Below are 12,135 nucleotides of genomic sequence, written 5' to 3' on the forward strand. Positions count from 1 at the left end.
TGTTTAGTGTTAACCTGATCAATTAATTGAAGGTTTAAGATGTGATGCATAGGGTGACCCCCGTAAAATACTACAGCATGTAAGACTTGATACGGCATTTGCCAAATGCACAGATCCACGAACGCTCTTGCAGCAGCATGGGACGTTGTTTCAGTGAGTTGGTATCAATGCCATTACTCGTTCAGGAGGAGTTCTATCTCGGCGAAGTCATCGGTCACCACTGACTCGTTGCAGAGACTGATACCAGTCTGCTCACAAAATGCCTCCTTTTCTGCATCCCACTGTTTCACAATGTCATCGAGCTTGTCCCCTATTAAGTTCTTGTCGTCCGCAATGTCCTTCGCATCGTCTCCAGTGGCCAAGTCGTAAGCTGTTTCCATGGGAAGAAAACATGATTAAAAAAATAATAATCAACATCAGGATTTAGAACACAGAGAAAATATTTTCTACTTTTGCTAAATCACCTATAAATTTTATATATGGTTTCTGCAATGGTAACGGAAACTTCATCATTTATCAAACTTGCAATTTCCGTTGTTAATTTCGAAGAACATAATAAGATATTCTTCTGCAATTAGATAGCATATCTACCACAAGGTTCATATTTTACAATTGTTCTCTCACTTGATATTACATGAGTAGGCAGACAGGATCCAAGCGATAACCTAATATACAGATAATTCAAAGTCTGATGCTTCTGATGATTAACGATGAAGAAAAGACATAAAACTTCTTGAATAAGAGAACCTGATAAAGCCAATTCCTTAGCTTCAGCATTTTCTTCTGACATCTTCTTTAGCGTGTCAAATTCCAATTCTCTTCCCTGCCAACCATTGTCAAGAATGAATTATTTAGCACAAATGAAAGGCCTTCAAATAAGACAAAGCATTACCTAAGAACAGATGATCTTAAACTAACTGTGTATTTACTTATCAGAAAGAAAAAGAAAGAAATATTTAGATCCTACATATAAGCACCATAGGACATCCCTACATGTACTTCAATGCCATGAAATACCAATTGTGAACCCAAAAGGAATGGATTTTCATCATCTAAGAAATTAGAAATGGAAGTAATTATAGCATGAAGCTCCACAACTAAAGAGAACCCTACAAGGTGAATTTTTTATGTAATTATGCCACAATCCACTTGTTATACGTGTTAATTCTCCAGTTCCTAACTGATAGGCTTGGTATTGGAATGAAATTAGTAATCTTGGAAGACTTAAGTTTGAGCAAGGTACTTCGATTCCTCCTCTCCTCCCATTCTTTCATCTCTCTTCTCCTCCTCCCTTTCCTGGATGAGCATCAAGGTATTATTTGATGGCATCTAGCTGATGGGTCACATTTCCCAATTTATCCTGGTGGTGGGTAGGAAACTTCCGTGGACCGAGTCGGTCACCCCAAGGATTAGTCGGCGTAAGCTAAATACTTAGTATCAACTAAAAATAATAATAATAATAATAATAATAATAATAATACTAAAATGTATGTGTAAATCATGGCTTTGCAAATGAGGCTCCTAATTAACGGTGTGGAGATGGCCAAAGAGTGGAGGTAGTAATAGCTATTGCCACCACTCAATCCTTACATAGCAGAGGATTAGAAGGAAGGTACACGTTTGCTCATCTCATCTGTCTGATCCAGCAACTTATCTAAAGATGTAAAGAATTTTGGATTGCTCCAGGATCTTCAAGTTTTACTATTGTAAATTTCTCCATCCTTTATCATCGAATGCATCAACTAACACTTCCACACCATCAAACAACTATCAATGATGAAAATGCAAAAGCAACAAGTTCAAAAGAACCAAAATTGGTCAGAGATGAGAAGAATGCTAGCTCGAGGAAAACTGCACTTAACATTTCATCACACAGAAAAATAGCCTAGGACATCTCTCAACTTGCTTCCTTTGACATCTTTTGATGAAACTATTGCAAAAGCAAGGACCATATTTTCAAGAATTGAAGTCAGAAATCGCTATCGGCATTCCATATCTAATCATTCACGAATAACAATCAATCATCAATACTAGGGGTGAGTAAAAATTCGGTTAAACCAAACAAACCGACTGAATTTAAAAATTCGGTTCGGTTATTTCAAAATTTCAATTTTTTTTAAAAACGGTTATTTCAAGTTATTCAATTCGGTTTCAATTTTAAAATTTCTTATTCGGTTAAACTGAATAAACCAAACCGAGCCTTTAAAATCCCTAATTTCCTAATCCCGTCACCCATCCATCAGGACTCCCAACTCCTCTCATCTTCTCTCGCGACTCTCCACCTCCTCTTCATCTCTCTCGCCGCCCTCCCCTCCTCTCGTCCCCTCTCCGTTACTCTCGTCGGCAGCCCCTGTCGTTTTTGGAGTTGACAGCATCAGCGATGCCGCAGGTTACAGCTCAAGGTAGGTAGCAATCGCCCCAACGTAGACCAGCACCAACGTCTCCCCTCGTTCCAGCAATCCTCTAAGTAGGGCAGTGCTAGATTCGACAGCCTATCATGTTCATTTTCTTCTTTCCATCTTTCCCAAACCCTAATCTCATTCTCCCCTCCCTCATGTTATTTGGTAGGAAGGGATTGCTTGATTGATCAATCCGTTAGTCTTTGTCCTGATTCGTATGAAAGAAAAATCTTTGTTTTGATCAAGACTGAAATTTTGATCTCAACTCTTACGGTTGTTTTGAAGAAAAAAACTGCCGATTGCTTGGGCTGTGTTAGGCATTATCTACCTCTCAATTATTCTTGAATTATGAATTGATTGATTTAGTATTTTGCAATTTATACGATTTCTAATAAGTTTATGGGAATCAAATTTCTATACATCTCATTCTACATATATCTCTCGACTTAGCTAAGATTTTGTGACATTTTCGTTAATTCGGTCTTTCAGTTTGTTCAGGTTTTGTTTAAAAATTCGATTCGGTTAGCTCGGACAAATTTTGGTTTGTTTGGTTTCGATTAATTCAGTTCGGTCGGTTCGGTTTTGAACCGAATGCTCATCAGTACTATTACAAAACCAGAGGCAACAAAGACCATGCAAAATGGTCAACTACAACATGGCATGAGAAGGAAAAAAAACAATATTTACTTGGTGCCTACAATACCCACAAACATAGCACATTTTAATGTGTAATTATGAGACAATTAAAAGCAATTGCCAATTAGAGTTTCCTATACTCTTAACTTCCCCTGATAAGAAACCCAATGGTTATTAACATAACTTCTAATGCTATTGGATAAACAGTTTCTAGTCTCTAGAAGTATCTATCCAACTACCCACCTACTATCTGAACTAATGCTACAAATGAGGAATTAAAAGAGTACTGAGAGTGTAAATGAACTTTATTGTCTTAATATTAACTTTGTCGCTTCACAGGATTTCCAATGCATGAAAAGTTTCTACCAATAACAAGTGCATCCAAATAATCTGAACACATTAACACTGAGATTATCATACTTGAAGTACTTACAAGGTCCATTTGCAGATAGTGGTCAATCTCGGTATTTTCCATTAATCTGCAACATCAAAAATGTAGCAACAAATCAGTAAATATAAGATGTCCTTTAGTAAAAAAATGTACTATATTAGTATTCTCTCACACGGCCAGCAATATAAGAAACATGCTGAACAGCATGGAGAATAAGTGACTCTCCAAAACCATAGACATGGACAGAAATCAGTGGCTCAGTACAATGTCTGCATAGAATGGGAAGACACAAAACATAAATTCCATGAAAACACATTGGCCTGACATCAATACACAGGATCTTTGGAAAAATGTAATTTTCTGACATTGTAAACCCTCAATTGCTAAGCCCACATGATGTTCAATAGCCAACAATAGCTACATGAAACCATGTACAATTTCAGTTTAACTAAAAGGAATGGGTAAATTTACTACATAATATAGCAATAGTATGTTGCCTGACTCAAATGTCTTCCTTCCTTGCAGACCTCTCATTCCACTAACCTGTAAGTGGCTCGGGCTCTTTGTATACATGACAACAAAATCATAGGGCCACTAGGACTCAGCAGTGGGGTGCACTACAAAGTGAAAATCTACCAAAAATAAACTTGAAGATAAGCACCTACAAACATATCATAAACACGAACAAGGGGAGAATTTAGCCAAGGTACAAAAATTACCTTTCATATGCTATTTGAACACACTTGTTCTCAACCTTAATTGCTTCATCAACTATTTGGTACCCACCAACATTATCAACTGAACCAAACAAAAATGTGTCCTTATCAAGCATTCTCTTCACCAGTGCAGGAACAACACCAATCCCCATAGTTTTGGCATCAACAACAAGCATTTTGAGACTCTTTAACTCATCTACAGTAGATGAAATAATAAGAGCATGAAATTAATAATCATATGCATGAATTTACATTTCTTACCAAGAGAAAGATAAATTTTGAAATATGGATGATATGGTTGAGTCTCATAGAGGCAGTAAAGGCAGTAAAGCCCACCCAATCTCCTTGAAAACGCACCTACTGAAACCATATGCCCTGCATAAAACAGTTATTTGTATCATCAAAACACAATACAAAGAAACATTTAATAGATAGGGAGAGAATGAAGAAGTTAATACATACTAATTGAATAGGAGTATAGAGATTGCATAAATAAGCCCTCTTTGGAACTAGGTTTTGCTTCAAAGATGTAAGAAAATCTCTTAGACATCCACAATCTCTTCATATCAGCCAATGTGGTATAGTTTCCCTGCCAATTCAGTAGATTATACTGTAAGCTTCAGCTTGAAAAATATCGACAACAAACTAAACACAATCAAAAAGAAACCTACATCAGTAAACTTGTCCAAAAGCTCATCAACATCCAATTTGAATGAAGCCAGATCCATATCAAAATTGGCAAACTTATGCGCCTATGCTTGACTGGTTGTTTGAAGCCTGATGCCAGGGAGAAACATTGTCACGCCCCATACGAGCTAGGCTTGCTGAGACACTAGCTTGGCTCTACGCGTGTGGATTGTAACAATGTTAGAGCAAAATATAGACAAAAAGTAATTGAACCAGCCTCTGAAGTAACTCCACTAACATTATATACAAATCTGGAGGTCAAAGGAAAAGGAAAATGAACACAAGGTGCAAAGTGAAGATAAGAGAGACATGCATGAAAATATAATCAAAGAGAGCAACAACATAATTTACAATTTATATTTTCATATCATTCATCTTTTATTCTTTTATTAATTAATTTTCATTAGTTATCCTTAATTTTTCATTTTCCGATATTACACATATTATAGTTATACTTTATCGACAACTCAACATAATTTTATTAAGTGGGTGAACAACATGTAATACACTCATCAAGGACGTGTCGTATAGGTAAAGGTGAATGACCCGTAATCCACCTAATACAAATACTCATGTAAAAATATAAATATAAAGGTGAGCGACCTATAACCCACCCGAGAATGATGCGCCGTATATGAGAGTGAACGACCAACAATCCAATCATATGCATCATATGTATGTACTTATATATACATAAATAAGGTGAACGGCTCGCAATCCACCCAAAAGATATGTACCATATATACATGGGGTGAACGATCTGCAAACTACTCAATATGAACTACATCATTTGTATGCACACATACATACACATATAGGGTGAACGACCTGCAATCCACCCGAAAGTGCCTCACATAAAAATAGGATGAATGACCTGCAATCCATCCTGTGAGGTGCCTCACATAAGAATAGGATGAACGACCCACAATCTACCCCGTGAGGAAAATCATCTCAATTTGGCCAAAGCTATGAACTTGTAAAAGGCTTGAAAGCCACGTTTAAAACACGGAAAATATGCTCTATATTTATATAGAGTTACTTTAATTATTCATCTAGCATAAATAATTCATCTCTTGAGAACTGAAGTTCTACGAAATAAAAGTTACACTCGTTTCTTTATTAATTTACTCGAAAAGTTGCATATTTCTTACAAGCATTGAGCTGAAGTTCAAGACTACAAATAATCACGCAACTCCTAGAGAGCGAAGCATGAGCTCTAGACTAATTACGCAACTACAAATAATTACGCAACTCTTAAAGGATAAAGTTGAAGCTCTAAACTATAAGTAGTCATGTAACTCTTTTAGAAGGTGGAGCTAAAGCAATAAACTACAAGTAGTCATGCAATTCTTTTAGAAGAGGGAGTTGAAGCTCTCTCGTATTTTTCAATTATATAAACTAAATTGACATAATTATTTAATGATGTTGGTCCACTCTTTATTTCAAATTATCCATTGTAAGTTTTATTAATAAATTTAAAAAGAGTAACGATCAATAGAATATGAAACGGACAAGCAAATAGAGATATATAGAAACTTGCAATTTATTATTATTATTATTATTATTTTCTACCCGACATAATGAAGTTATTATTTACTTATTATCATAAAGCACTAAGTTGACTTATAGCAATAATTAGCATATGAAATAACATTTTGATCTAAAAAGAACTCTGTTTCCCTTTCGTTGAAATCCAAATAAAATCAACAGCTTTCCTATACGCTAGTTGAGTTCCAAATCAGCAAGGGAATCAAGAAAAAATGATCCAAATTATTTTCTTTTAGGGAGTATGTTTAATCATGCACGAAGAAGGTAATCAAAAGAGGTGAAGCAAGAAAACTCCACCTAAATGGAAGTTCTAATCGTGCTTGCTATTGTGGACCGTTGGCGGCACGACGACGGAGATACCGGCAGCAGGGGCGAGCGGCGGCTTCCGAGACGGGGCCCAAAACTTTCCGCTGCTCCGATCTCTATCGGGCGACGACTAGGGCTAGACGATGGTCGGGGAAAGAGGCGGAGGCGGAGGCGGAGGCGGAGGCGGAGGCGGCAACAGGAGCGAAAGGATTTTTGTGGGTAAGGGTTCGGCGTTAAGAGCTGGAAAAATTCCTGCGCCGACCCCGGACGCACTGTTCCACAGTTAAAGATTTAAATTGAAAATTAAGCAGACCAGAGGAAGAAAAATTGAAAATTCATGGCACGGGACGGGAGGAGGAGAGGTTCGGCTGGACCTTTTAATCGCACCTTTGCGAAACAGTCCAAGAAGTTCGTAAATTTACAACACCCAACTTTCTTTTCATATAATAGGTGTAAATTGCTTCTCCCCCTCCCTGACACACACCCCTTTTGTCTCCCTTTAAAATGTTCTTTCTACCCCTCTTCCTTAATAACAAGTTATTTGAACTCTTTTACATGTAACTTTTTGTTTTCAATTTTATTTAATTTTTATTTAGTTTTTTAATCATTTTTATTTATTATTTTTAAATCAAATTTTTTATTTTTTATTTTATATAATTTTTAACATATATATGACACATGTTTATTTGTGGTACAAAGTAATATGTACACGTTGAAATATGTCGTAGCACAATTTAAAGACAATATTAATTAAAAAATTTATTTTTATATATTTTTGTTTTTTTTTTGTATGTATTATATGTTCCCGGGAGGAGCAGATCTTCTGGTTCAAAAAAAGTAGAGCAAGGGATAGACCACCCTTAATTACGGCCGGATCTTGAACGCGATCTGGTTGCAATTAATTGCGATACCTTTTTGGATTTATCGTCCCATCTAGATTATAGTTTGTGTCGGAGCGGGCGGCTGGAGGTCGCCCGAAAGCCGCCTACGCTCGGCGCCCAGCAGTCTGACCACTTGCCCACCTTCGGCGATTTTCAGACGGCCTTCGGCCGCTCGCTCCGATCCAAACTATAACCTGGAGGGTACGGTGAACCTAGGAAGGTATCGCAATCAATTGCGGCTGGATCGTGGTCACGATCCAGCCACAATTAAGAGTGGTCCATTCCCTGGTCCATTTTTTTGTGGACCAGGAGATCTGGCTCCGTCCTCGGAGTTATGATGCTGCGGTAGGATATTTAAATTATTACCCAGGCACCCGCGGTTCAATTTCCAGCTATGACGCATTTGTAAAAAAATTTCCTCCAAATGAGGGGCGCAACCAAAAGATGCTGGGTTTCTGGGCTGACCGTCACATGTGCTTCTTAATTTACCCTAATAGCCGATGGAATACTTTCGTAGGACCAAACTGGTCACCCAGGGATAGTCAATTAGACTAACTGAAATTACCATTTTTTCATTTTAAAAAATTATTTATTTATAAATTTTAAGTGTATTTACTATTAATTATTAGTATTTTTATTAGTTTTAAAATTTTTCCCGATAATAACTACTAAAATTTACTGTGAAGATTACAAACATAAGTAAAATTAAAATTTAAGATGGGACCAGAAAAATATATATGAGTACAACAAATATCTCTTTTAAATTATCCATCCTTCAATCCTTAATATATATATATATATATATAACACCACTCTTCTTTTAAATTACACTCTCTAACTCTTGACAAGAACATTCCTCTCTTTACATTACCTCTTCCAATAAATTTTTTTTTTTTTATAAAACAAAACCAATAAACAAAAATAAACAAAACTTAAAAAAACAAATAAAAAAAAACGAACAGAAGTAAGATTGAAGGGTATAAGTGGAAGATTGGAGATGGGGCCGGGAGGGGGGCGTGTCAGAGGGGGTGCGAAAAGCACCTCTCATAATAGGTTTAGCTAAACTTATTAGAATATAAAACAAAATTATTCTAATTTAATTAAAACTATTCTAATTATTAATAATAATATTATAATATTTTTTTTATGGCAAAAAGTAATTCGCTCGTCCTAGCATCTCGTCAATTCGTCCCTAAACTAATACGAAAGAGATAAATCATGGATGACTACTAGTCATTAATATAGATGATCAACGTACAGAGAAAGACATGCTCGGACACGCTGACCCCAAAATCTCATATTGCAAAACTCCATGCCTCATGTGGCAAAACCTAATTTATTATAATAATTTTAATGAAGATATGTTTGCTTTTTGTCAGCTTCTCTCTTAATATAGAATGATACGACGATATAAGGAGGTCCATCGGGTACGGTTAACTGTCAAGTTGGAGGTCAAATGATTATTAAAATATTAAAATATTATTTAATTTGAAAGAGAGAGAGAGAAAATAATAGATTGGATAATGAAAATAAAAATAATTAAAAATAGAAAAAATGGAAGAGAGAAGAAAAAATAATTAAAAAAATTTAAAGATAATAAAAAATTTAAGTAGTTGTGTACAGTAAAAGGTGATTTTAAATTTAATCAAATAAATAATTTAATTTAAATTTTAAAGATATTATAAAAAAATTCATACAAATACTCTTAAATTACAACTCAAAACAGCAATAACTCTTGTTTCGTTTATTCAGTTTGCAACAATTGCATAGCTTTTAAATGGTTCGAGGTTGCAAACAATTTTTCAACTATCGAAATCGATCGTTTTCCATTAATATTAATAATTTATACATCGGAAATTAAGGTGAACAAATAGCAAATGGTGCGAATTCAACAGAACAAATAAAGATAAGCAAAACAAAAAACAAGCACAGCAATCAGCAACAGAGAACGCATCAGAGCTACTGAGAGAAAGAACAAATGCATCGATGTCTGGCAAACTTTGCCAAAGGAAAAAAAGATGACAATCAACCACAAGCACCATTCAATTCAGTGCAAGTAGAAGGTGAAGAAGGAGGCGAGCAAGGCAGCCGCCGTGACCCCGACCGCTGGCGCGACTGCGAAGGACCCGCTAGCGGGGGATGGAGCCGGAGCTTCTACGGCCAGGGCGGCCGTGGCAGAAGCGGCCATGACGACGAGGACTGCGCCAAGGAGCTTCTTCATCTCCATTCCTGAGCTATATACTGAGCTGAAAGAGAGAAAAGAAGGGATTTGGATTGATTTTTTTTTTCCTCCTCTCTTTTCCTTTCTCCCTTTCAAGCTTAGGAGGAAAGGAAGGAAAGGGAGGGAATTTATAGTGTTTAGTGGAAGGTTAATTGAATCAATTGTTAATGGTCCGGCGGCTGTGCGCTGTGATTGACACAATTTATGAATTGTGAGAATCTTAGTTGGAAGGAAAGCACCAAATTGCCAGTACCTCGCCAGCAAAGGTCTAACAAATGATGATGGGATTAATAATTAAGTATTTGGTCAGCTCCTGTTAGGCATGATCATAATTGCATCTGCAGTTTTGTTTGTAATTAATTATATACATAATTAAGTATTTAGTCAGTTCATGATAGACATGATCATAATTATTCTTTTTTGTTGTTGGCAAAGATAGAGAATAAAAAAGACTTTTCTACTTTTATAAGGCGTCTTTTTCTTTTTAAAATGGTTTGGTTTATTTGAATAAAATTGTGTGGGTGACGCGGTTTGAGTGGTTAAAAAAAATGGTTTTTTAAAAAAGAAATAAGAATATTGGGAGGATTGTCTATTTAAGTTTATAATAATCTATTTTGTTTTTTTTTTCAGTTTTGTAACGTAGAATGTTTTAATTTTAATTTTTAACCAGTGAAACTAATTTGATGAAATAGTTTGACTAATAAATGATTAAGCTCTATTAAATTGTTAGCTTAAGTTAGTTATTAATATAAAGTCCTAATTTCTAAATATTTATTATTTATTAAAATAACATTTATTTTGAGATTTAGTTATATTCTGATTACCAATATTTTTAATCGGGCAATTAATTGCAAAATCTCTTCTACTGTGTACGGCAAAAATACCTGCCACCAGCAAATCGGCCCAAATAAGAAGCAAGTTTGTCGGCCCATTATAACCAGTTAAAGCAAAAAAAAACAACAGAAATGGCGTCGCCCGGACTCGAACCGTAGACCTTCAGTGTGTTAGACTGACGTGATAACCAACTACACCACGACACCATGTTGTTGTTAAATATGAAATAATAAAATTTTTATAAGTAACTCCTCGCATATTAATAGCAAAAAGAAAAAATTGGCGTCGCCCGGACTCGAACCGGAGACCTTCAGTGTGTTAGACTGACGTGATAACCAACTACACCACGACACCATATTATTTTTTCTGATATAAAATTTTAAACCTGTTATAAATAATTCGTCACAATATCCCACCCATTGTAAACACTAAGCGGAGACCACTGTGTGTTATTATTCATTATGACACCATGTTATTATTCATTATGAAATAATAAACTTGTTATAAGTAATTTCTCGCATATCATGATTCTATTACGATCCTATGCAGAATTAATTTAGGGTCAGGATTAGATCAATTAGGATCAGATCATAGATCATACGATCCTATCAAAAATCCTTAAAATTTTATCATACATGATTAATAATTAAAAAAATACCTAAAAATTTATTTACATATAAATAGATAACTAATTTTGTATATATATATATACAATCATTTATACTCAACACCTTTACATTACTAAATTTACAAATGTAAATTAACTATTAATTTAACAATCATTCTCTCATAGTAATAATATTTATATTTTCATATCATAAAATAAAAGAATATAAAATTTCTATTAAAATAATAATAATAACATATTCAACGTCAAAATTATTTTATTGGTTTATAAGATGATCTAATTTAAAGGCCAACAAAGTACTTAACGTACATAACAAAAGATATTGAATTCTTTGATTCAAATATAAACGCCGGAAATAATCTTCTAAAGACTGATTGATATTACATAATATTAGATAATAGGCATCCAAAAGCTCATACTTTTAGGAAAAAGAAATGAAAATATTATTGATAAAAAACTAACTCAAAAATAATTAAACATATGTTTAAATAATTTAAAATCCTAACAAGAAGAAAAAAAGATTAAATCTGGGCATCCGAAAATGATTTAAATGATATTTTTTTAGTTTTGAAATAGGGTGGTTAAGGATAAATTTTGAAATTTATTATAGATCTCTAAACGAGTTTTGATTTGACATGAGTCAAAAGTTATACCTCTCAAAGCTTCCACCGATCCTACTCCGATTCAGCTCCGATCCTGTTACAATCCTATCAATTCTGTTCCGATCCTACCGATCCTACTACGATCCTACTGCAAAATTCGATTCTACACGATCCTGGATTGATTTTGGATTTCCGGATTATAAGATCGTACAATCCGGATCGCGATTTTGCAAACCATGATTATAATAGTTAAAGCAAAAAGAAGTAATTGGCATCTCCCGGACTT

The 12,135-nt window shown here is 34.9% G+C and overlaps 1 protein-coding gene and 2 non-coding genes across 3 annotated transcripts; all 3 read right to left on the minus strand.

The window, feature by feature from the left end:
• Nucleotides 1–2: 2 nt before the first annotated feature.
• On the minus strand, nt 3–7,021 carry LOC121981524. Its single transcript, XM_042534094.1, has 8 exons — nt 6,675–7,021; nt 4,814–4,985; nt 4,605–4,731; nt 4,404–4,517; nt 4,146–4,338; nt 3,469–3,514; nt 748–823; nt 3–370 (listed from the first exon to the last, which is right to left on the minus strand). The coding sequence occupies exons 2-8, from the start codon at nt 4,868–4,870 to the stop codon at nt 174–176; spliced, it is 810 nt and encodes a 269-aa protein (XP_042390028.1). The 5' UTR covers nt 4,871–4,985; nt 6,675–7,021; the 3' UTR covers nt 3–173.
• Nucleotides 7,022–10,751: 3,730 nt separating this feature from the next.
• Nucleotides 10,752–10,825, minus strand: TRNAV-AAC. Its single transcript has one exon. It is a non-coding gene; the product is annotated as a tRNA-Val (tRNA).
• A 74-nt stretch (nt 10,826–10,899) lies between these two features.
• TRNAV-AAC lies at nt 10,900–10,973 on the minus strand. Its single transcript has one exon. It is a non-coding gene; the product is annotated as a tRNA-Val (tRNA).
• Between the last annotated feature and the right edge of the window lie 1,162 nt (nt 10,974–12,135).

Source organism: Zingiber officinale, chromosome 1B (genome assembly GCF_018446385.1).
Source record: "Zingiber officinale cultivar Zhangliang chromosome 1B, Zo_v1.1, whole genome shotgun sequence".
Classification (NCBI taxonomy): Eukaryota; Viridiplantae; Streptophyta; class Magnoliopsida; order Zingiberales; family Zingiberaceae; genus Zingiber; species Zingiber officinale.

Coding starts and splice junctions, on each gene's coding strand:
- LOC121981524 (XM_042534094.1), bottom strand. CDS start 4,870: ATGGATCTGGCTTCATTCAAATTGGATGTTGATGAGCTTTTGGACAAG. Junction 4,339..4,403: donor CAAAATTTATCTTTCTCTTG/GTAAGAAATGTA, acceptor CATCTACTGTAG/ATGAGTTAAAGAGTCTCAAA. Junction 3,515..4,145: donor GTTCAAATAGCATATGAAAG/GTAATTTTTGTA, acceptor TTGATGTTGCAG/ATTAATGGAAAATACCGAGA.